Raw genomic sequence first — 26,166 nt, 5'->3', positions numbered from 1 at the left:
AAGTAATTATACAATATTATACAATATTATACCTAATAAGTTCCCCTTGAGCTGCCAAAGCAGCTTTGACCTGCCGGTTCACAAGACATAGCTAGCATTAACTTTTTATACAAGTTCTAACCCAGTTGGCTAGCCATCAGAATTTGGCCCTTGCCAAATTGGCTCAGATCCTTATCCTTTCCCATTTTCCTGCTTCTAAAACATGCTCACTAGTCTGTATATGTTGCATGGATGGGTTAAAGGCAGAGGGCAAATTCTGTCTGTCCAGCATAAATTTGGAATGATTGTTTCCTTTTTGTTACAGGGTGCTGATGGTAGGAGAGGTCCACCTGGACAAGCTGTGAGTAGTCTGTCCTCTGTGAACCTGTGAATTTTATCACTGTGCAATGTATTGTGAACACTCATTCTGATATTATATATATTTCAATCTTCTAGGGACCTCCTGGAAGGCCTGGTGAAGATGGTCTTCCAGGAGAGCCTGGAATTGGAGGGTCTCGGGTGAGTTTTCTTAAAAGAGAAAATAAGTCTTGCAGTATTACATTTTCAAAAACAGGCCTTTTATGGCAGATATCCTATATTTTATATTATTTTTTTTATGCTGATGAAATGTAGAACTCCACCTAAAATCCTACGCTTATCCTGGATAATCTGTCATTTATTTGATCCCCAGTGATGCCACAACACAGCATAACATCTGCATGGTGTCTTTCTTTAGGGCCCCAGTGGACCAATTGGAGCACCAGGAATCAGGGGAGAAGATGGTAACCCCGGACCTAGAGTAAGACCCTTTATAACAAATCTGCAATGTGTACATTTTTTGCATAGAAATGTTAGGAGCTATAGCTTCCCTGTCAGAAGCTATATGTCTCTTGTCTATTTATTAGCTATGTCTTTTTTCATACATCCTTGGCTATATTTACAATTACATAATTAAATTTTTTGTCTTATATTTTATTCTTTTTAGAGTGCTTGCAACAAATCAACATTAAAACGTCCTTTAGCATATTCTAAACACTCCATGGTTTAGGATTTTACAATCTGTAGAATGTTTTCATTCACTAGTTATGTCTTTTAATTGGCATTTAAAATAAATCATTTAAACGTTTCATTGTGTTAACACTGTTCCTTGTCTGAGTTATTAAAACATGTGAAGGGGTATTTTCTTCTTGTCTGTTTTGTTTAACACAGATTCTTTTTTGTGATACTCACTAACAAGCCTACTGCATTAACAAGAAATATATACTATTTAGTGATATTAATAATTTTGTTTGTTGTTTAGGGTGCTGGAGGAGCCCAAGGACCAAGTGGAGAGAAGGGCAGACGAGGAGCTGTTGGTCGCAAGGCATGTTTCATAGCTAAAAATAATTTTAGTTTTACTTTTGTTATTTGTATAGCACTTTTTACGACTGTTGTTGTCACAAAGCTGCTTTACACAGTCAGTAATTAGTAAAAAACAAAAAATCAACAACATAAAAAGACATGAAAAATCTAAGGCCCCCAGTGAGCAAGCCAATGGCAACAGTGGCAAGGAAAAACTCCTTTAGAACAGGAGGAAGAAACCTTGGGAGGAGCCAAGACTCACAAGGGGGACCGATCCTTCTCTGGTCAGAACTATTTATAAATTATTGGCAAAAGTCACCAAAACACCTATGTTGTTGTACTGCTCAGGTGTGCAACATATTCATAATCGTAATTCAATTCAATAATTGAATTCATAATTCAATAATCATGGTGTAATATAACAATATAGTCATAGCAGTGCTGGTAAGAGTAATAAGAGTAATGACAGTTAATAGTGGTAATGTTAATAGTGGCAGATAACCACTGGTCAGGTAAAGGGGACCCCCAGCTGTCAGTCTTCCAGCAGGTCAGGCTGCCATGGACGACCATTTACTCGGATATGATACAGAGTTCTGAATGGATTTATAGAGAGCAGAGAATTTTGAGCAACATCAGTGTGGCTGACAACTATGACAGGTCTAACTATAACAGCCTAATTAAAAGGAAAGAGCCAGAAGGTAACACAGACACGGGAGCACCCTGAAACACCAGTGTCCATCTGCTCCACCGTCCACAAACCTGACAGATCATGTGCAAGCAGCAAGACGACAGCTCCAGCATCTCAGTATACAATACCCTGTGTCCATGAACCCCTGGACCTACAACTCTTATCTAAGGGGAAACATTAATGACCAAAAGCTAAACTAAATAGATAAGTTTTTTTAGCCTACATTTGAAGATTGAGACAGTGAATGAGTCCTGAACATTATCTGGATGGTTATTCCAGGATTCCAGAATTTCCCCCTGCAGAGGTTTTCTGAGTTTTGAGAACAAGTAAGAAACCAGCACCCGGAGATCTAAGTAATCTTGATGGTTCATATTATTTAATAAGATCATGCAAGTACTCAGGAGCGAGGCCATGTAGGGCTTTGTGTGTTAACAGAAGAATTTTATAATCAATACTAAATACTACGGAATTTAACTGGGAGTTTTAGTAAGGACCCTGGTTGCAACATTTTTATATGTATTGAGGTTCCTGCTGGAACACCCTGACAATAGTGTGTTACAATAGCCTTGGGGTCTAGTCTTAAGGTAATAAAGGTGTGTTCTAGCTTTTCTGAATCCTGTAGAGATAAGAAGTTTCTTAGTTTGACAATGTTTCTAAGATGTAGAAAGGCTGTGCTACTAATATTAGCCATATGTTGCTCAAATGATAGATCTCAATCGAATATGATGCCAAGATTTTTAGCTGCTTGACCAGGAATAATGGAAAAATCAACCAAGTCTAACATTAAGTCTTATAGTTTATTTCTAGTGTCTTTTAGAGCTAAAATGAGAACCTAGGTTTTGTTACTGTTAAGAAGAAGGAAGTCATGTGACATCCAGAGTTTTCCTTTACACAGTTCTCAATTTTCTTTAATCTAGGTCTATCGTCAGGTTTGGCTGATATATAGAGCTGTGTGTCATCTGCATAACAATGGAAATTAACGTCATCTCTCCTTATAACTGAGGCCAGTGGTAACATGTACAATGTAAATAATAGCGGTCCTAAAATGGAGCTTTACAGAACTCCATATCTTACTTTTGTGTAATTTGAAGATAACTCCTTTACCTTTACAAACTGATAGCATTCAGTTAGATATGTTAGATATTTGAACTACGATAGAGCTGTTCCTGTTCCTGTGTTCCAACCATGTTCTCTAACGTTTCAATGAGAATAGTGTGATCAATTGTATCAAAGGCTGCGGATTGAGTAGGGCTAATAATGATACGGAGGAGATCGTTTGTAATCTTTAGTAGGGCTGTCTGAATCCAGATCAGAATGTCCCATACATGTCATTCTAACTAAGGTATAATCAGAGTTGTTGGGCCACAGCTTTTTCAAAGCTTTTTTTTTATCAAGATTTGATTTCTTGATTAAAGGTTGTATGACGGCTAATTTAAGGGTTTTGGGTACAAGTCCTAAGCTAAGGGATGAATTTACTATTGTTAAAGGAGGTCTGATTATAATTGGGAGTATTTCTTTTAGTATTTTTGAGGGAATTGTGTCAAGTGTACAGGTTGTACAGTTTGCTGAAGAAATATTTTTTCTAGTTCTGGCTGTGGAAGTGTGTAAAAGGCTTCCAGCCTTTGTTCTACATCTAAGTTATGTTCTAAATGAGCTACACCAGGTGACGGCCATGTTTGATTTTATAAGGAGAGTTGGATTTGTTGTCTAATATTTTCTATTTTATTATTAAAATAGTCCATAAAAAATTTATTTTAAAATTAGCTTGTTATTCTCAAATACGCTGAGCGAGGTTTAATGAGTGCCTTTCAATACTTACTAAGGCTGTTTGTTTTAAGGTACGTTAGTTTAATTACTGTACCACAGTGCGAGCTTTTTTTGGCTTGTTATTTTACATTTAAGTAATGCCACTTTGTCTAAGGTTAATCAAGGGATATTTTCTAGACCGTTTGTTAATCTATCTAGCTCCATTTGGTATAACGGAGTGAAAGATAAGCTTATAAGGTTTGGGAGGTTTTCAGTAAACTGTACAGCGGTCATTGGGGTTATTACACACTTTAGATGTTGCGAATTAATATTTCGCCTAAGATGTAGCTCATAGGAGATTAGATAATGGTCTAAATCTAGCGTATGATTACAGTAATGTGTAGGTCCTGTTACGTTTTGAATGATGCCGACAGAATCTAATATAAATGCAAACGCATTTGTTAATGGATCATCTGCTTTTTCTAAATGAATATTAAAGTCTTTTACTATTATAATTTTGTTGCTGCGCACTGCTAAGTCTGCAGCAAAATCACGAAATGTATTTAAACATTTGGAGTAGGGCCCTGAAGGCCTATACAAATTAATTGGTGTGAATGCATTCTTATTTGTGACAGGATTGGATATATTAATGTAGAGAATCTCAAAGGAAGTGAAGGTGTCACAATTTTTTGAATAATATTTAGTGTATTCTGGTCAATTATGCAAACCCCACCTCCTCTGCCTGATAATCTGCATGTACATAATTATAACCTGCGGGGTGGGGTGGGGTAAATATTGATCAGGTCTAGTCCAGGTTTCAGTTATGCAGAAAACATCTAATTTCAGATCATTTATAATTTCATTTACAATGACTGCTTTCGAGGTTAATGATCTAATATTAAGTAGACCAAACTTTAGGTCTGAGGTGGTACTGTTACCATTTGAATATGAGAATTTAGCACTAATTAAATTATTATAACAAGCTGATTTTGTTTTTATATGTTTGGGTTTAATTTGGGACGCAGACACAGTCTTAATACGGTAAAACCTGGGTGACGCCTTAAAGCAGCTTGCAGGTGGTTGGTTTAGCTTGTCTGTCTGCGGCCTTTTAAGTTTTTGCCTTTTTCCCAGTTTCTTAAATGTAAATAAATATTTTATATTTATATACTTTAAAGCGTTTCACATCACAGCATTTAGCAGACCACAGTATGCAGTCCACAGCAATTTACAAAAGAGCTTAATCATTCACTCAGAGTATTACAAGCAGTGGTGGCTCAGTGGTAAGAGCTCCGGGCTATTGATGACAGGGTTGTGAGTTCGATACCCGGGCTTGGCAAGCTTCACCCTCTCTGTTCCCTGGGCGCTAGAGTTAGCCACCCACCACTCTGGGTGTGTGTGGGCTCAAGTGTTGAGATGACAGAAAACTGAATGAACTGCAGAAATGATAAAAAGAAATGTTCATGACTGAGTCAGGTTTGCAACATGTGCTAAAATAGGTACGTTGTCAACAACTACACCAAGGCTATGTGCTTCGGTAGATGGAGTGTTCAAGGAGTTCTCAAAGGAAATTGTGAGATCACTATGAAGACCTGTAGTTCCTGGAACAGAGAGATGATTGAGCTTTAGGTGATAGGCTACTACAAATGATGAGGTTTTGGTTAGACATGCTTAGAGTCAATACCTGTGTGTCAGAACAAGGAAAAGAAAGGATGAGTTAAGTATCATCATCATAATAATGGTAGGAAAGATCTCATAGTAAGTGGCCTGTAAAGTGAGAAGAGGACCCAGCACTGAGCCTGTGAAGAGTTTGAATTAAACAAATGTAGAAAACTATAATAGGAACACCCCTTAGGTAGGAACCTGTGATGCCAAGTTCATAAAGAATGGACAGATATGTCTTGTTGATTGACTGTGTCAAAGATGGCAGAGAGGTAAAAAAAGATCAGGGCCAAAAACAATTAACAATAAATTGGTAGGAGTGAAGATAAGCATCAAGCTGTGACTTCTTCCACAGCTATATGCTGTGTATTAAGCTGAAGAGCATGTGTTGATTTCTGTTGTCTGGAAAAGAGAGGATGGAAGAGGCAAATAGATGAGGAAAGAAAAAAGTATCAGTAGTAGTGTTCAGGGAGAGAGAAGAAAAATAGTCATGGAGTAAAAGAGTGGAGGCAATAGAAGGGGCAAGGCTAGGACAAGATAGACTGCACTGGGTGGTGGAGCATGTTGCAGTGTGGGAGGTAGACTGAGCAGTGAGAGAGAGAGAAGGAGAAAGACAGAAGGTGATGATCTGAGCAGTGAAGTGGGGTTACTATGAGATCCCTCGCTGGGGCTGCAAGTGGTGTTGGCTGAATGCAGCAGAAAAATGATTGGACGCAAACAAACAAGTCCACCTATAAATGTCTCAAAAGAAACAAAATTAAAGTTTTTTAAGGTAAAGGATAAAGGTGCACGTATTCGTCACTGTACAGTGTGGACTGTACAGCGAAATGTGTCCTCCGCATTTAACCCATCTGGTAGTGAAAACACACTCACACACACACGTGTTAGGGGCAGTGAGTACACACACACACCCAGAGCGGTGGGCAGCCAACTCCAGCGCCCGGGGAGCAGAGAGGGTAAAGGGCCTTGCTCAAGGGCCCAACAGTGGCAGCTTGCCGAGCCCGGGAATCGAACCCACAACCCTGTTATCGATATCCTGGCGCTCTAACCGCTGAGCCACCACTGCCCAAGTTTTGGAGTGGCCAAGGCAAAGTCTATCTTATTAAGATGCTTTGGCAAGTTCATGCTCAAAAGCGAAATTAAAACAGTTCTACAAAAAAGAGTCAGCGTTCCATAGCAATTTAAAAAACATTTCAAGTTACTGCAAACATTCGATTTGATTTGAAACAAATTTTTCACATGGGTGAGAGATTTAGAAAAAATCTTCCAATACATGTAATGATCATTTAAAATCTTTACTCATGTTGTCTTTATCTTACATTATCATTAGTGTAAGAAATGTGCAAAAATAAAAGAAATTGGAAAGGGGCAAATACTTTTTCACATTGTATTTCTTGTTATTTTTGACATCATCATAATCATGTTTTTTTTTTAATCTCTCTAGGGTGAACCTGGTGACCCTGGACCAAAAGGCATTGTGGGCCCACAGGGACCTAGAGGAGAACCTGTAAGTTGAAAGACATGCTTATTGTGCCTGGCCCTAACTTTTACAGTCATGTAAAGATGGGAAATTTGATATTTTGGTTATTAGATTATATACTCATAAAGTTGCTACTATATGTAATTATGTAAATATAGTGTTCTTTTTCTGAGCATAGCATGTGTACTACCATGGACACCTACATGGACAAATACAAGTCAAGAAATATGTAAACAAATTATATAGAGCCTGTAAACAACAACAACCAGTGTATGTGTATGTAAATAAGTATTATGTTAGATTTAGGCACTCAAATACATGCAATCTAATATATTACAGCATATAATTCAATATTAAATACAATATAATATATTACAGCAATTATAATTCCAGTATAGGCTTTCGTACTTGGAATTTAATTGAACATGTTTTGGGACAAAAATAAGCTTTCCAAATGTGCAAGATAGTTGTATTACAGCACTGCTCATACTTATCACATTGTTAGGCTGCACTCTAGCACACTGAACCAGAACCAAAATCTTTCTTCACAGGGAGAAGATGGTCGAGATGGATTCGGAATACCTGGTCCTAAAGGAAGAAAGGTAAGTTTTGTCTTTGGGTAGATATCATTAAAGTCATTTAAATCTAAGCTATAAGCAAAGTTTCCTTATCATTAAAAAATAGATCAGCATAAAAAATCTATTCATACAAAACATCTTAATTTACATATTGGATAAATTACATTATTTATGTCTGATACTGTAAAAATGACTGTCAATGCAGGGTGATGAAGGTTTCCCTGGATATCCTGGTCCAAAGGTAAGATCTTATCAGCAACATTGCATTTCTTAACAAAACAAACAGATTTGGAAGAATAGAGATTCTAATCTGTTTTTTCACTGTTCAACTGTGTTTATTTAGGGAGCAGCTGGTGAGCCTGGAACGAAGGGAGAACCTGGACCTAAAGGAAATAGTGGACAAAGAGTGAGCTTTCTGCTTTTATCCTATTGTATATACAGATGTGGAAGTTAATTTATGTTCATAATTTAGTTTAAGGTAAACTGCCATATATTTTACATTCATTACACTTGACAGATTTCAAGCTTTTTTTGTTTTACTTTTGGTATGGCTTAATCTCAGATTATTAGAATATGTTTAGGTTTAGGAATAGGTTTAAACAAAACAGTATGTGTACAATATGGAAAATGTCCAACTATGTCCAAGTATGTTCATTTACATACTGAATACTTTGTTGGGGCTTCTTTATACTTTTGAATAGTAATTTACTCTTCTGTAAATGTCTAATAATTTGAGATGCTGGATTTTTATGAGCTTTAAGCCATACTAACCTACAGTAAATCAAAAAAGGCTTGAAATATGTCATTTTATGTGTAACAAATATAAAATATATGAAAGTTTACCTTTTTTAGTCACGTTATGAACAAAAATGCACAAAGATGCACCTTTAATGCCTTTGTGACTGAAAGTATGATAAAATGTGAAATGTGGTTTATAGGGTGTTGCTGGTGGAATCGGTGAGCCTGGACAAAAGGGAGAAGTTGGCTACCCTGGACCTTATGTAAGCACTACATTTTGTTTGTTTAATTATTAGTAAAAGCAGCCTTTTCAGAAATATTAATATGAAAGACTCCAATCAAGATGTTTATACAGTCTTTTGCTCTTTAAGGAATAATCAAGCCAAAGGTGGCATAGCACTACCATTATAACAAGCACAAAAAATATCATGAGTATGGAAACCTACAGCAAATGCAGGACACCTGGGATCTCTGTCAACCTTAAATGAGACTGTCTAGATGAATGCAAGATCAGAAAATGTATTAAATAATTCACAGCTAGAAAGTTGAGGACCCTACTTTCTTTCTTTCTGTGATCTCCCCGGTTTCCACCCTTATTGATTAAAGACTTTTTGATGATACAAACACAAACTGCAATAACTGCCTGTAATTAAGTAAGGTGATGTCACTCTTTGAGTATTAATTTTCTGACATCACAAACCTGCTAGCATCAATAGCAGTTATTATTATTATTTTATCATTGTCCATTATGTTTATAAAATATTTATTATTATTATTATTATTATTATTATTATTATTATTATTAATTATTGTCTCAAATGTATTCCATAGCAGACAAATGGAAATAGTAAACACAGTTATTTCTATCACATTTTTCAGCTGTTTGCCACTAGGTAATGAAGTCTGTTTGACTAGCTATATCAGTGTAAAGAAGGAATTCTTAGTGTGAAAAAACACATTGACCTGTGTAATGCTAAAGCAATAGCTAGCTGGCAATTTATGTGTAACTGAACACACATTGATACTTCATTGATCTGTATAATGATCTGGCATGTACCTAAATAAATATTTATTCACTGATTGACACAAGCTAAAACTTAGTAGAGTCTGAAGACTGTTTTATTCTGAATATATTTACTTGTCCAGTCCTCTTTTAGCCATTATATTTGGTAAATTGAGATTTATTTACCTGTTTAAAATACTGTAAAACACTGTACATTGATTTTACAGACATAAAAGGTAAAGGTGCACATATTTATCACTGTACAGTGAAATGTGTCCTCCGCATTTAACCCATCTGTGGTAGTGAACACACACACTAGTGAACTAGGGGCAGTGAGTACACACACGCAGAGCGATGGGCAGCCAACTTCAGCGCCCGGGGAGCAGAGAGGGTAAAGGGCCTTGCTCAAGGGCCCAACAGTGGCAGCTTGCCAAGCCCGGGAATCAAACCCACAACCTTGTTATCAATAGCCCGACACTCTAACCGCTGAGCCACCACTGCCCCATGTAGAGTTTTTTAAAAATTTGATAGGATATAGATTTTTGTAAACTACCCCAAAGCTTTGTGGGGTAAGCTATATTCAGTTTTCTCTCAAACTGAGACAATATGTTGTTTGTTTCACTCAGGGCCAGAAAGGACCAAGAGGACCAGGCGTGGTGGTAAGGGCATGTCCTTGCCACACCGTGGGCACTGTCATTTTTTTTTTTTTAACGTAGTTTTTTTTTAACTAAGAAAAAAAGTATGTTTTGTTAACCATTCATTTTCTTATTTTTCTTTAGGCCTCAACTCAGTGTGACCTTGTTAAGAAAATCAGGGATAACTGTCGTATGTATTGGGTTACAGTTTAAATCATTTGTATACTGTTTTTTAATATAAATGTATTATTTTACTGTTTAATTTCATTTTAATACTAAAATGACTCAAAAAAGCAAATCACTCAAAAAAGTGATTTTATAAGTGACATATGTAATTAATATATTGCATCAACATAATATTGGCCCTATGTTTGCTTACTTTTATTATTATTAAAAGTGGAAATTAAATTGTAAAAGAAAATGCAACCAATTTAAGAAGTCTTTTCACCATCACTATTTTCTGTTGTAGCTTGCTGTTATGGTAAGTGATCAGTTCTCTTATTACATCACATCAACTGATATAGCTAATGTGAAGATGCTTGAAACATGTTGCAATATCATCTTTGCTTTTTTGTATTCTGCAGGAACTCAGGAATGCCCTCTCTATCCCACTGAGCTGGCCTTTGCCCTGGATGCATCGAGTGGTGTTTCACGAGGTGTTTTTAACAATATGAAAGACACAGTGCTTCGCCTGTTGCAACACATCACCATCACAGAAAGTAATTGTCCAAGAGGAGCTCGAGTGGCCCTGACACTCTACAACAGCGAGGTGACCACTGAGATTCGTTTTGCAGATGCTTTGAAAAAACGAGTTCTGGTAGAACGTGTGGATAGCCTGCAGGCCCAGCAGACAAATAAGCAACGCAGCCTTGAGACAGCCATTAATTTCTTGGCCCAAAATACTTTCAAGAGGGTGCGCAGTGGCTTCCTGGTGCGCAAGGTAGCTGTTTTCTTTGTGAATGGCCCTGTCAGGATTACACCGGAGTTCAGCAGTGCTGTGCTTCGGCTTTATGATGCCGGAATTTCTTCTCTGTTCCTCATGTCCCGTGAAGATCGTCAACTTGTAAGAGCCCTGCAGGTAAGGAGCAACAGACATTGATGCATGTAACCATTTCAACATAAAGCAAGTAATTTATTACAACATATCAGCAGCATTTGTACTAATACTGCTATACCAATGCAACCTAAATATTGGCCTAATATTATATTCGATCCTAATGTTGATCTCATAATACAAATTATCTAAGGAGCCATTTAAGATTCATGATATACTGAAATAGGTTAACATGAGTGCTGCACTTCTCGAGTTCTAATTTATGAAGATTATCACTGATCAATAATCAGTAGATTCCATCATTCTGTTCATTATAACATATTTATCTGTTCCAGCTCAATAACACTGCAATGGCTCAGGTTATAGTTTTGCCCTCTCCTGGAAGCGCTGAATACAACTCAGTCATTACAAAGATAATGAACTGCCACATCTGCCTAGGTAGGATTATATGTCTGTTTAACTTGAACAGCTTTTATCAATTGTATGTCACCATGAATTAACCAAAAGATTATGTCACACTCTAACTGAGAGAATTGGGACCTTTGTTTTCAACTGTTGTCTCAAATGACCAAAATGAGTACTATTTAACTTTTGTGCTTTTTTTCTTTCAATGTATATACAGACTTCTGTGCTCCTGCTCAGATATGTGACTATGAGCCGCCTTCAAGCACTAGGGGCAGAAGAGCCTCCACCACTGACTTGGACATTGACTTGGCTTTTATCATTGACAGCTCTGAAAGCACTTGGCCTAATGTCTTCACAGAGATGAAACAGTATGTCACTCATGTGGTGGATCAGCTGGAAATATCAACAGACCCAGCAACAACCATGCATCATGCTCGAGTTGCATTGGTCCAGCATGCGCCATATGAATACCTACATAATAATAGCGGCAGTCCTATCAGCATTGGATTTGGCTTGACTGACCACAAGTCATCACAGGACATCCAAAGCTTCCTCCTGGACAAAGTGTACCAATTGGAAGGTGGCCGTGCTCTTGCAGCTGCCCTAGAGAGCACTGTGGAAAATGTATTTGAGAAGGCACCATATCCTCGCCAGTTGAAGGTGCTGATGCTGCTGGTGACTGGACCAGTGGAAGAGGATGAAGATAGGCTGGTGAAAGCTGCCACTGAGGTTAAATGCAAAGGTTACTTTATTGTGGTGATAAGAATTGGCAATAAGATTCATGCTGAAGATGCCCGTGTCCTGGCCCAAGTGGCTAGTGAACCTTCAGATGTGTTCTACAAGAATGCAGATGGACCATTAGGATTCTATGACAATCATCTTCAGATATTTGCCCAGCTACTGCCAAAGTACCTTAGCTGTAAGTGGTGTACAATAAATACATTTAAATATGGCAATATGTAAATAGTGCATAATATGTCATTGTTGACCTTGTGAATAAAAAATACATAAGTTGCTTTAAGAAAACATTTGAATTTGCTGATTAGACTATTCTAATATTCTAATACACAATACACAATTATTTTACCTTCTAGCCTGTTACGACATTCAAACAAAGCCATACAGACAGAAGAGAAGAGCCTGAAAACCCTCATAGATTATGATGGAATTATTAAAGTAGACTATTTCTGCCAGAATTGCTTCTGCTCTCTAGTTTTCTTTCTAGTGAAACCATTGTGAGACAATGCCAAAGAGAATGCAAATGTTTGATAAAAGCTGTGAAGGAGGGATTTACCTTTTGATTGGTCAGGGTAAAGATAATGCAATCTATGTCAAAATGAGTACATATAGACATTGTAATAATATTCATATTACCTACTTTGTATAACTTTACGCATGTTTGTGTACCTCCAAGAATAACATTAACATAAGCAAGGCTTCCTTGGGCTTTAGTTAAACATGTTTAATATGGATTAATCAGTACTTATATCAGAATTCATTTAATGAAATTTTTCCACACCTCATTTTGCAGTGGAGAACGCCTTCTACATGTCCCCTAACATCTCAAGGAACTGCCAGTGGTATCAGAGTGACCAACCAGCCAAAGTGCCCTTCAGATCATTGCACATGCAAGAGTAAGTTTTCTGATGGTATACATTATGGGTGATCCCCATTCTATACATGTGTATTATAGAATACTTATTTTAGTCTAATCAAGGAAAGCTATGTATATAGTGTCCATTCTGGCCCAGAAATAATTTTTAAACACTTTGATTAACCCCTGTTCTAACTGACTGTTCTGTTTTTTTAGGAAGACCCATAAACACAATGGACAGCAAGAGGTTCATGAACAAAAACATAAAGGCAAGTTGATTTCTTTTTGATTAACATTGCTTATGATTACAGTGGACAAAGGACAGAAATCTTGTGCAAACCTTTGAAAATATGACTTCAGTTGAGGTAAACTAAATAAATGAATTACTTGAAGAGAAGTATATTTATTACAGAATCACTTAAATGTACCCATGTTCAGTTAAGACCTGTGGGGCTGCACACATGTCAAATAAGTTTATAGTAAAAGAAAACATTTCTCATTGTAAAAAGTCAAAAGTTTTTTACATCTATAATTGTAATTTAGTTGAAGGCACATCATATATTCCTTGATTTATCTCCCAATTCACATTACTGTAATGGTACAGGGAAAAGAATGTGCAGTAAAAAGCAACTTTGAACTGTAGCAAAGTGAATACAACTTTTAACTATGGAAATTTTTGATGTGTGTAGATTCTTGAAAAATGTACAATAGTAAATCACATGTACATCACAGCCTATGATCATTCATGTTTTGCACTATTTATTCAACCGTATGTATCTGTCTTTATTATTTACCTCCTTGGCTAACAATGAATGCAGGCATTCAGATTCTCACACACAGCTTGTACAATGGAATGCTCTAAAGCTGCTTCACATAAGTGTAAAAGTTACCATGTCTAATACCAAGTGTTGCCTATAGGGCCCCAGTACTGGGCAGTAGAGCAGTGGAATTGCATTCTCCCAAGTCTTGCAGCAGAATGCAAACAAAAGCTCACTGTAATATAAGCATATTATGTCAAGTCTTCCCAGAACAGTTTGTTACAGGTGTTACTGCAGCAAGTGGGGATAAACTCCTGGTTTTGTTCATATAAAATAGGTCTTAACAAACTTTTGAACATATCTAAATCTAAAGCTTTTCTCTGACTATTTGGAAAAATGGTATTAAAAAAACCCACCCTTTTTCACAAAGATTCTGACATTCAACAATATGTCTTAACATTTATTTAATTAATAAGGACATTGGGATCAATCATTATATCAGAACATATATATGAACAATTCTGCTGTTTAAAAAACACGTCATACATAGACCTTTTGTTAGGATGTTTATCAAGAACACATTAAGGAACTTTAGAGAGAACATTAAGAACACATTAAGGAACACATTAATAAAACGTGTGAAATGTGTGCTCTGACGGGGACTGCATGAGCTGTGGCTTAAATTAAAAATATCGTTTGCATGTTTGTGTGCGTTTGTGTGTCCAGAACTAAATGCAGAAGACCTGCACCTGGTTAACGTCACCACCACAGGCTTTACATTGAACTGGGCCAGTGATAATCCAGAGGCCACCCATGAGATCACAGTGACCCGCCTACAGGATCATAGCCTGGTGTTGCGAAAGAATGTGACAGATCAACATTTTACTGTACATCAGTTGGAAGCTGCTCAAACCTATCATGTAGTTGTCACTGACCGCAGCCTTACCAGGATTACCAGGATCTTCAAAGGCATTATAACTACAAGTAAGCTCAAAATACAATCCGATTATATAAATGGAGTAGTTGTAGGAGGAATTGTGTAACCGGTAAAATGTACAAATCTAAACCACTATTACATTTTATTTCTAGCTGCCTTAAAGGCGACCCTTGTTATTTATTGTTATAGAAAAATAAAATGATAATGATTAATCACTTGTCACATGTCATGACCTTTTATGACCAGAACAAGATATATAGCTTTTTGATAGATAAATGAAGCAAACTAATTAAGATTTAGCCATGTTTATATTATTAACATAATATTATAATATAATAACATAACATATTAATTATGAATGTATTCATATGTAATATAATATAATATAAGTAATATATTATAAATGCACTAGTATTCATAATATACTAATATTAATATAATATTATTAATTTACAATGTTACATATTTATGTGATTGTGTAAATACAGTGTTTTTCAAATGTTGCACAAAATACTGTAATTACTGTAATTATACTGTAAGATATCTATTTGAACAGAAGCAGAAGAGCTCAAAGATGTTCCTAGTGCTGAAGCGACAGGGATAGTGGCAACTGCACCACTGAGTAAACCGGAAATTGGTAAGTAGCTGGATCTTCTTCTTAAAAAGTTGGTTTATGGACTTTTTTGCACACCTGGTTGCTTTGTTTAAGCAATAACAGTATACTACAATATAAAATATACATTTGTATTATAGAGTATGATACCAGCACAAAAATATGTAAGTGCAGGGCACAATATTTGTAGTGATTCTGTTATTTATAAATATAACTACACTGCACACCATTTCTTGAGTTATGTCACTTTCTATTCAATTAAAAACACCATGCCCTTTTTGTTATGAATGCCTTAAAGGACATTATAGTAAATCTTGTATCATCATAAATATAATATTTTTGTTCATTCTGTTAATGTCTGCATTTTTGCTGAAACCTTAATAAAAGTAGTGAGCTGTTACAATTGAACTCATGAGACTTAAGTAAACATGTTTATGACTCTTCCACCATAGGCTATGAAAGTGTGACCCACTGAAAATTAACAGCTGTGTTCTCCCCTCCATGTTAGAGACATTAGGCATGCCAGAGCAGTGATGTCATTCTGTGCATGGCCAACCACTCAGTACCTTTCACTTCAACTCACATGCACTAGAGTGCATTTTACATTCAACATAAGTGACAGGGACATGCTAACATATCTAATATCACTTGGCAACCACTAACCTTACATCTAAAATGAAGGTGTTCTACACTGATTCTAATTTTTTGCACAATCTATATGCACAGACATTAACATTTGGATCAGTGATCATAGAGTTCAGTCAAACAATGTAAATGTGAATGTTATTCATTTATTGCTCTTCAATGAATAACTCTTGTAATAAGAACTACTATGTGACACCCCATTGTTTGAATTGTTTAAAGCTAAATTACAGCTAATGCTTGTATAGTAATAGCAAGGTGCTATTATTTATCAAACTTAAATGCTCTTTATTTAAGTAAAGCAGCAGATATCACTAACCCACTCATCTTTTTATAATTCATCACCTTCTTTTCTGCATGTTCTGGCTAATCAATTTGCAGACCTTTGCTCACTTGACTATGACAATGGACTACCATGCAAAGACTATGATGCTATGTGGTACTTTGACAAAAAGAACGGATTCTGTACCCAGTTCTGGTATGGAGGTTGTGGAGGCAATGAAAATAGGTTCAAGACTGAGGCACAGTGCCTTAAACGCTGCATGAAAAGAGGTAGGTGGGTTTTTGCCCCACTGGCCCAACTGTGGGAGAGCAGGATTGTTTGACACAGTGGGTTTGTTGGCACAGTGCAAATTTAATGTGTATCTTCTTGAACTACACTATATGTTTGTGACATCTGATGGCATTTCCATTTATCTGTGTCAGAAAACATACTGTCTTATTCAACTGTTTGGCTGATGTTTACTTATTTAAAAAAAAAAAGTTTTGTTTTTTTCTGACACCCAAAGTGCTGGAGCCACAGCCACTACAGAATGCAGACAAGATCAATTCAGAGGTCCATTCTGCTCCGGGTAAGTCTGCCAGGGAACACAATTAGGGTTAATTAATGGTTAATGGTTACTTAGGGTCCATTTTTAAAGAGCTGCTACTGGACCTCTATTTATAAAATTGTCTTAGGTAGAACATTTGATTTAGCTTATTTGTGGGATATAATCACAATTACCTTTACAAGGATGCAATGATAAAAAGGATAAAGGTGCACGTATTCGTCACTGTACAGTGTGGACTGTACAGCGAAATGTGTCCTCCGCATTTAACCCATCTGGTAGTGAACACACTCACACACACACACGTGTTAGGGGCAGTGAGTACACACACACACCCAGAGCGGTGGGCAGCCAACTCCAGCGCCCGGGGAGCAGAGAGGGTAAAGGGCCTTGCTCAAGGGCCCAACAGTGGCAGCTTGCCGAGCCCGGGAATCGAACCCACAACCCTGTTATCGATATCCCGGCGCTCTAACCGCTGAGCCACCACTGCCCCTAATGAGATTAGTCACCACCATTAGAACTAAGAAGGACATGAAGACAATGAATGGATATTTACAGGATACATTGGTTCAAACTGTAAAATAACACTGATATAAAACTCTCCCATGAATGATTAAATCAGGTGTGTACTGATGGTCAATTAGTATGCAATCTATGCAGTCTATGTAAACTACAGAAAATTGTCCCATACAGATCTGTTATTGTCTGATAGTGGTATAATGCATGTTTCAGTGCGTTTTGCCAGATCTTAGGAGAGTGAAGAATCTATATGAAGGGTGGGCGATGTCATCCACAATGCTGGTTTCCACGCAGACACAGCATTTTTTAAATGTGGTGTCAAGTGGTGAGTTGAGAGACTGTGAGGACCTTCTCAGCTGTCCTCAGAATCTGTTGGGTCCTGTTAGGCAGTTCCCATACCAGACAGTAACAGCTGGTCAGAACACTCTCTATTGTCCCCCTGTAGACAGTAGAGAGGATGTCGGGAGGGAGGTTTGTCTCATCTCTTTAGTGTTAAAAGCAGATGTCTCCACATCCTTTCCATTTGCTGATTTACAGATGGAGATTAACACTGTGGTATTAGCAACACTGAGGATTTGAGCTATGCTTTTTCAGTAAAGTTATGGGTCAGTAGTGTGAATTGCAGAGGACTGAAAACATAGCTCTAAGTAGATCCAGTGTTCAGTATGATGGTGTTGGAATTCATTTTGCAGAGAGTGTAGTTGCAGAGAGAAGTAAGCTCAGCAAGCTTAGGTCCAATAAGTTGTAGAATAATTGAATTAGTAAACTAAATGCTGATCTAAGATCTGCAAACAGAATTCTCACAATATGCAACTTAAAATAGATCTAGTATTGAAGAAAAGCTGCTTTTTGTGTGTTTTTTGACCAACCCCATATAACACTTAATGATGATAAGAGTGAGTCCTACGGTTCTGTAGTCACTGACACAGGATTTCTTTTGCAAGGATAAGGATACTCATCTTAAAGCACTCAAGACAGTTGCCTGGCTCAAGCAAATACTGAAGATGTTTGTCATGACATCCAAAAGTTGGTCCAATCATTCCCTGGTATAGCAGCAGGTGTAGAAGCTTTCCTTTGGTCAACTCTGGAAAGAGTTGTCCTGATGTCTGTGGTTGAGGAGGGGTTGTGCTTTAGAGCATCATTGCTCTTTGCTTCTCTGATAGCCTGGGACAGCATGGAATTGGCATAACAGAAATGTAGTCTGAGCAGCCAAGGAGGGGTAGTGTGCAGCTGTATATGCGCTGCCAAGGTTAGAGTAAACAACTAATGTGTTTACTTGCAAAATCAATGTAATGGTAAAATCACTGTCAGCAGTAATAACACCAGTGTTTCAGGTGCACAGCCTAGGAATAACTGTCTTTAAACAATATAGTATTTGTTTTATTTTTACTATAGGTAACATAGACCCATTATTCACAGGACCCAAAGTGACTGCTATTTTCAACTGTAATGCCAGTTTAGCAGATGTTTTGTAAATGTCATCACACATGACTACTTTTGGTTCCCAGCAGTCACTTTTTAGCAATGTAATTTCTAGGGCAGTCCTTTTGTAAGTGTTGGATACCTGAATTTCCCAAGCAAAACAGTAAGCTCTTTGTGCTGTGTATCGTGTCACTCAAATCCCTTTGAATTAAAACTAGAGGAAAATGAATTAAATTAATGTAAAGGTCTGATATATTTGGCTGTTTATTTTTTTATTGTATCCTTGGTTCATTTCAATGTACTTTGAATTAATTCTTCAAATGTATGTCTTCTTAAACCATAAATGCTAAGTCTGTATGTCTCAAAGACTTTTTTTGTGCATTTGTTATGATATTTATTTATTCTAAATGTTTCTGTTTTCAGGGGTAGACATATGTAAGCTGCCCAAAGAGGAAGGCACATGTGCCAAGTTTGTTTTGAAATGGTTCTATGATTCCATCAGTAATAGCTGCACCCGCTTTTGGTATGGTGGCTGTGGTGGCAACCTGAATCGCTTCGAAACACAGGACGAGTGTGAGAAGGAATGTGGAAAAGGAGGTGAGACATAGAACAAACATAATTCCTGTAACTGCTCATTTGAAGAATAGGCATATCTTTATATGCTTTTTATGCTCAAAGCACACTTTTGATTTCTTTTTATATATTTGTACATTGTAGCTTTCTCCTATATCAGTATTGCTAATTGGAAAGCTATATATTGATTGTAAAGATCTGCAGAAATCCTTTTGTGCAGCATTGTACTATTATAGCAACTGAAAGATATTCTAAGTTTGATTTGTACTTTTTGTGTCACAGGTTTGTTTGTTTTTAAGTATACATTCTCATTCTCATTTTTCAACAGCACATGTTAAACAAGTGCCCATTGTTGCTGCAGTGAGAACATAGAAATACACTGATGAAGATTTGACATTCACCTCTGCTAAGACACAGAGGAAAAAAGCACCAAAGCCAAGATGCCTGCACTGGATTCTGCCAAAGGAAAACCTTTGAAGTAATACTTTTCCACAGAAGGAGAAAAAGACCAAATATGTTGCTGCATGCTATTTTCAAAATGGTGCTACATAATGTGTTTTTGAGTTTAAACAGTAAAACATCCAGGACAAAAGAGAATGTTTTTATGTTGTTTTTTTCTTGTTGTTTTTTTATCTCCACAGAAGCTTGCCCTTTTTTATATAGAAAAAAACACCATGTATGAATGTGATGACAGCATATCAATAAATCTGTTTTGTTATAGAGCAGGATGTTCAGCCTAGGTGTTCAATCTGTATAGTAAATTTAACTTACAAATGCACTCTAGAGCCTTTATTATACTTCCACAGCTTGTTTGTAAGACTCTTGTTTGGATTCTCTGGTCACATTCCGGGTACCGCTCTCATACTCATAAAAGGTCAAGATGTTTTTCATTTAAAAGAATCCACACTGATGTTTACACATCAAACTGAATCTGGCAAAGTTAAAAACTCTAAATTACAATGACTGTCATTTCTTTTGCCAATAAAGATAATTCATCCTTTTAAAGAAAATTCTCTGGAACCACTGGCCCAAAACACAGATGTGCTAGTAAAATAAAAGTAAGGAAAACATTTTATTTGCATAGTTCACTGCAGATTCAACAAAAATGTATTCTTAATTGACATTTATTTTTTTAACTGTAATCCTAACTCCAATTTTAATAATGCTTATTCATAATGTTGAGAATAAGCAACAGGTGGTAATTTGATGTCCAAACAATACAATACATACACACACACACATATGTTGTTTGTTTTCAACTTTGTTTTCAATAGAAATGGAAAGACATGAATAAATAAAGTCTTTATATTAAACTTTGGCTTAACGTGTCTTTCAGTTTCCGACCATTAAATGCAACAACTTTTTGGAATAACCCGTTCATCCGTACTCCTCCCTCTTCTTTTTGAATGACTTCAAGGTCCAAAAAATTTATGCCATTTCACCTCAGAATAGGAGTTTTGTCGTTATGATTTTGCTGCTTTTCCAGGTCTAAGAGCTGTGGAACAAATGTGTTCTATGATTTGTGTTTAGCGGGGCTATTGGGGATAAAAGCTGTGACTCATTCCAAGTGGAATGTCCTTTTATGGCTGGAGATCACTAACCCCAGAAAAGGGAGAAGCAGATGGGGTTTTACAAGCAGGCAAAAGCAATAAAGAAAAACTACCTCATTTGGCATTGGTTTGTGGTTTACATTTTATACTGCTCATCCTCAATTCTAACATAAGTATTTCTTGTTGAAATTTTGCAGACTTTGGAAGCCTGAATAAATATGAACCAAATTTGGTCAGGCTGCGGTTGTAGTGAGGATGGAGGATAGGCTGAGAAGGAGGGAAGATTCCTCTTTAGTTGAGCCAAGCCCACCACCTACATTTCCTCTACTCCACAAAACTGAAAGAAAAAAAAAACCTAGAAAAAAAACACACGAGTAGGAGTACGAAGAGGGATTTAAGCACAAATTTGCTGGCCTCTAGTGAGACAGCTGCCATGGTAACAGAGGTAGATACACATCAACACACTTTTTGCATGAACTTTGAGGGGCCTCATTATTGTAAACATAGAAAACAGGAAATGAATTACTGACTACTGACTCTTTGCAATGGGGATAGAGGTCACATTTACATTATGTTTATTAAATTATTATTTCTTTCTATTGTTTTTTTGGCACAGATCAACTTCATAGGCAAGTCTTATGAAATAAAACAGGGAAGTAACTCATACAAAACAAATAATCTCTTTTAAAATCATATTGCCTTTAGCTCTTGGAGAAGTCCTTAGCACAGGTTCACTTACTTATTGCAGCTACATGATATGTTTGGTGGGGGTGATGGCAGTTAAAGGAGGATCCACAGGTTATTCCATTTAAGTGTTAATTTTTTCCATCTAGAAATGTGCTCAATAAAACTTAAACAGTACAACTGTTTGTGTTATTAGGTTATTTAGACCGTCTAGACCGTCTGACCTAAATTACACTGCATTTTGTTTATGATTAGTGCAGAAATCCAGGTAGTTCCAAAAGGTTCACTTGCTTTTCAATGCAAATGTAGAACTGGATCAGGGCCTGTGGTAGGTTGTATTTCTTCAAGTGGGAAAACAGAATGTCTGACATGAATTGGATTTTAGTGTCAGCATTTATGCATAATTAGTTGCTTAAATACTTCAATAGGTAATTACTTTATTAGAAATAAGTAAATGTAAATTGCAGTTCTCAAAACTGTTAAAGGGAAAATGGAGCAGTTATGTCAGAGATTATTAAATATTCTAGCTCAATATTCTGTTATTCCAGTTCCCAAACTTTTTTTCTAGGCCAGTAATTAATTTCCTTTTATAAAAACACAGTTATATCCATTAACAACAACTGGGCCAAAAAGCATACCAAGCCGGCCCTATACAGTCTCAAAGTCACAATTTCCTCTCAGAAAAGTGAATTTGTCACAGGCCGACATCAACCATATTTACACAACCCAGACATAACTTCCTTAGGTACACACAAGCACTGACCTACTTTCTACCTTAATTACCTAACTTACTGTTGGGCCTGTGTTGGCACATAGACTTAAGTATTATTCAAGACAAAGTTCTACTTTTGTTCTACATTTAATGTCTTTATACTAAGGTGTATGTCTATATACATATATACCTTGAGTCTTAGTTTCTCTCAAGGTTTCTTCCTTTTGCTCTGACAGTTTTTGCTACTGTCGCCAATGGCTTGGACCCGGATCCATGTACAGCTGCTTTGTGACAATGTCTGTTGCTAAAAGCGCAATAGAAAAATACTTGAACTTAAAGACATACATACAATATTCCCACTATACAGTATTCTTTCTTTCTAAAAAAAATAAACTTTATTCACCAGTATTGTGCTATAGATTAGCTGAAATCTCAATATACATCCTAAAAATCCTAAAAAGGATTGATATATGCTTTCTATCACAATATGACTGGAGTTGATGCTGCTGAAATCAACATCTCAAACATTGTGATATAAAAAAATGGAGGGAAGCTCTGGATCACTGATGTTTATGAGGAAATCACTAGGTTAAGAAAGAAAAACAAGACAATGCTTTTTTGGATAGCAAAACAAAGAAGCTAAATGTACTGTCAGCACAATGGCTGCAGCGGAGACAGTTTGTGCAGTTTATGAGTCTGTTTTTGCACACACTGACAATGGTTTGATTTCTCACCAGACAATGTGACAATGAAATCTAAACCTATTGGCCTCCTTCATGGACCTCACTCAGATACTACTGATCTTCAAAATGACAATCAGTCCCTAAAGTTTGCTAGGCTCAAATGCATTTGGTAAAGCATTTTTGCCAAAGCCTAACAGATTGTCAGACTCAGGAACAGATGCAGCAAGATCTGATCAAAAGTTAACTTTAGATCTCTTAAGTAAAGCTTGTCATGCAAAACATTAAATTATTGTTGATCAGTCATGTACAGTGGCCAAAACACACCTATCAAAATGACAACACATTCACATATTTTCATTTATTTGGTTGCAGCTGCTTAGTGCCAATTCTGTGTATATGTTGTGTAGCCCCAGGTTACATCCCAAATCTCACACTTCAGTACTTCACAGACTACTTGCACTTCTAATGGCGGTGCACACCATTTATGTACTACTGAGGGTTCCAGGTCCTTTTTAGTGTTCTTTAGAAACAAGACTGCCATTGTGTTGTGACAAGATTTACAGTGTTTTAGAAAGGTGCATTGGTTTTTAAATGTGCAGTGTGTTTTGCAGTCTGTTGGGCTTCCTGTCACTTTAGTCATGAGCAGTCATTCTTATGCAGTCATTCTCATGCAGTCATTCTCATGATAGTAATTAGCAGCAACACACGCTTAATGTTCACTGCATAGATGATGTTCTGTTAAAACTTGTGTTAAATGGACCAGCACTATGAGGGGCTAATGCAAACATGCTGTTCTGTGTTTAGCCAGGTACATAGGTTTTAGAAGAAAGTTTCTTTTCAGGTACATCAGGAACAGTTCAAAGGTCTCCAAGTTGGACCCATCGCTGACACAGATGTGCAAATGCAGACCCGCATCTTGTCCAGTCCCTGCAGAGATGTATGGCCAATATAATCTGGAGCAGATAAACATTGGTTGGTTGGTGATGTTTCAAGTGTAACTCATAAATTAAATAACTGATGTGTAATTATTAATGTGATGACAACATTTGATGACTTTGATTGTCAAACCTGTGTGTGTGTGAGAGAGAGAGAGAGAGAGAGAGAGAAAGAGAAACATTCATGCTCATCCCTGTGTGCATGCATATGTGTGTGTATAAATATGATTATGCTCTTGCATACATGTGTATGCTAGATTTCAACATGGTGAGTTTGAGCTCCTGGGCATTTATGTATTAGCACTCCTATGTGTGTACACTGTGTGTCTTTTTGATATTAACATACCATTATAACTATCAAAGAGGCCCAATGCATCAGTATGGGACAATTCATACCTACCTATGCTAGTAGAAAGTCCATACAGAATTTGTATGTGGGTGCTTGCTTGTGTGTGTAGGTCATCATAAATCTCTGGAAATGTGGAGCATGGAGCATGTGTGTGCAATTGTGTGGCAATACACTGGAATTCCAGTGTACCGTGGTACTGTAACCACATTCGTTACCAATAAAGAATATATATATATATATATATATATATATATATATATATATATATATATATATATATATATATATATATATATATATATATATATATATAAGCAGACGTCTAAAAAAAGATGAGTACACATCCTCTTTCTGCATCTTAACTGTTTAACTTGACTCTAAGCATCTGAACGGTGACTCACTGCATTGACATTTTGGCTTTGCACAGAAGCCATAAAATCAAAAGTACGGTTAATTTGTGTTCATGCTGATTCAGGAAAAAAAGAAACACTTTTTCCCAGTATCTACAGCTGATCCCCTACTACTACTAGATAGTAGATGGGAACCCTAGTTCTTCAGAGAAGTCCTAATTATTTATGGAAACTAGAATGATACATTATACATTTTGTGTCTTTTAATTATGTTTACACATGTAAACATGGACCATTACACTAAGCTAAACAAAACGAAGATGACCTTTGGTCTGCAAAACATAGAGAATGTAAAATGAATGGTAATATATGTTTTAAGATTCAAATTAAACATGTTTTATTAAAGTAAAAAATCTAGAATGGACAAAATATGTTATGTGCACTGCAGTGGGCTTAATTAGTTTTCCTATGGCCTGGATTAAATCTGCCTCTAATAGTAACAGTTCATCACTGCTGGATAGGTGTTATAAAATGACTACATTGTGAAAGGAGAAGCAAGTCTGAAGCCCCTCCTCTCAAATTCTATTTCTACCTTGCTTACATGCCTACGACAAAGTTCTCATTTTGCTGATTGTGGCCAAAGTGTATAATTTTGAGTTATTAATCATGGCAGTTTTATGGGGGTTTTGATTTGCATATCAGCATATGAGCATCTCATCTTGAACACCACAGTGCCTTAAACTGATGTTTCTTAATATTCTGCATAATAATAACCACAATCTAAAAACCTTTATCTTTTTACAACTGTCAATCAATTTATTTCATGTTTAGACCTTTAGACAATTGCTTAGAGGAGCCCATGTGTTAGCATGCTCTAAAGAGTCAGACCGGAATTCCGGATCAAGGTGTGAGACCTTGGCAACTGACCATATTGATTTTGATTTTTTTTTTTATGCTGTGAAAGACTAACTGTGCACTAGGATTGCTGAAAACTCAAGAGGTGTTCAGGTAAGTGCATCAATTGGACCGAGCTAAGCAGCATCTCGGTTTGTGTACTAGACCTGCTGACACCGTAAATTACAGTATGTTATACAAAATGTCACTGCCGCCAGTAGTTTATATCCAAGTTAATTAGAGACAATCAGTTAATGCAAACAATGGATATGGTTCTATGTCTCACAATGAAATGTTATAGGACTATTAATATTGTCCTAGTATGCGCTGCAGTTTAATAGTATGTTTTTCATCTGTACTCCTCTGTACATTGACTCATGCTTATGCTTTAAGTTTGACTATGTGCAAACTAGCTGGTGTTATAAATGTCTAATTACTTTTGGATTTCTGAAACTGCAGAGAAGGGCCCTAAGTCAGCAGTATGCTTACAGTGTTTGCATTTTATGGTTGGCGACAGTCAAATGCATTTGTAGCTGGTTGAAACGGAAACACGCAAGGTAAGATAAGATATATAATATTTACTAATAAAAGTATGTATGCAGTTTGCACTCTCAAAAAGGTTAACTAAATCTAATTATTGCAACTCTGACCTGTCTCAACTCATATCCCAATGGAATTTGCTGAAGTTTGGTTTATCTATAAATATGTCAGGACTGATTATGAAGAATGTTGTGTTAGTATATGTTAGGGTGGCCATTTACACTGTTTAAGGTAGTGGTCTTATTACACAATAGTTTGAGTGCTTTTTTCAGTTTACT

General features: G+C 36.6%; 1 protein-coding gene across 1 annotated transcript in view; it reads left to right on the top strand.

Annotated features, from left to right (window-relative positions):
- col6a3 (collagen, type VI, alpha 3) overlaps positions 1-20,504 on the top strand; it is a 138,909-nt gene extending 118,405 nt beyond the window's left edge. Inside the window, exons 23-45 of the mRNA XM_072686452.1 lie at positions 305-340; positions 436-498; positions 716-778; positions 1,280-1,342; positions 6,858-6,920; positions 7,445-7,495; positions 7,677-7,712; positions 7,815-7,877; positions 8,410-8,472; positions 9,839-9,871; positions 9,992-10,037; positions 10,317-10,328; positions 10,432-10,925; positions 11,237-11,339; positions 11,524-12,225; positions 12,838-12,940; positions 13,117-13,169; positions 14,385-14,642; positions 15,152-15,232; positions 16,232-16,402; positions 16,639-16,701; positions 19,042-19,215; positions 19,520-20,504. Of these exons, the coding sequence (XP_072542553.1) occupies positions 305-340; positions 436-498; positions 716-778; positions 1,280-1,342; positions 6,858-6,920; positions 7,445-7,495; positions 7,677-7,712; positions 7,815-7,877; positions 8,410-8,472; positions 9,839-9,871; positions 9,992-10,037; positions 10,317-10,328; positions 10,432-10,925; positions 11,237-11,339; positions 11,524-12,225; positions 12,838-12,940; positions 13,117-13,169; positions 14,385-14,642; positions 15,152-15,232; positions 16,232-16,402; positions 16,639-16,701; positions 19,042-19,215; positions 19,520-19,563 (2,838 nt within the window). The 3' untranslated portion in view covers positions 19,564-20,504. The remainder of the gene's footprint in view (positions 1-304; positions 341-435; positions 499-715; positions 779-1,279; positions 1,343-6,857; positions 6,921-7,444; positions 7,496-7,676; positions 7,713-7,814; positions 7,878-8,409; positions 8,473-9,838; positions 9,872-9,991; positions 10,038-10,316; positions 10,329-10,431; positions 10,926-11,236; positions 11,340-11,523; positions 12,226-12,837; positions 12,941-13,116; positions 13,170-14,384; positions 14,643-15,151; positions 15,233-16,231; positions 16,403-16,638; positions 16,702-19,041; positions 19,216-19,519) is intronic.
- The last annotated feature ends 5,662 nt before the right edge of the window (positions 20,505-26,166 follow it).

This window comes from Salminus brasiliensis, chromosome 8 (genome assembly GCF_030463535.1).
Source record: "Salminus brasiliensis chromosome 8, fSalBra1.hap2, whole genome shotgun sequence".
Taxonomy (NCBI): Eukaryota; Metazoa; Chordata; class Actinopteri; order Characiformes; family Bryconidae; genus Salminus; species Salminus brasiliensis.
This window is presented reverse-complemented; position numbering and strand designations above follow the sequence as displayed.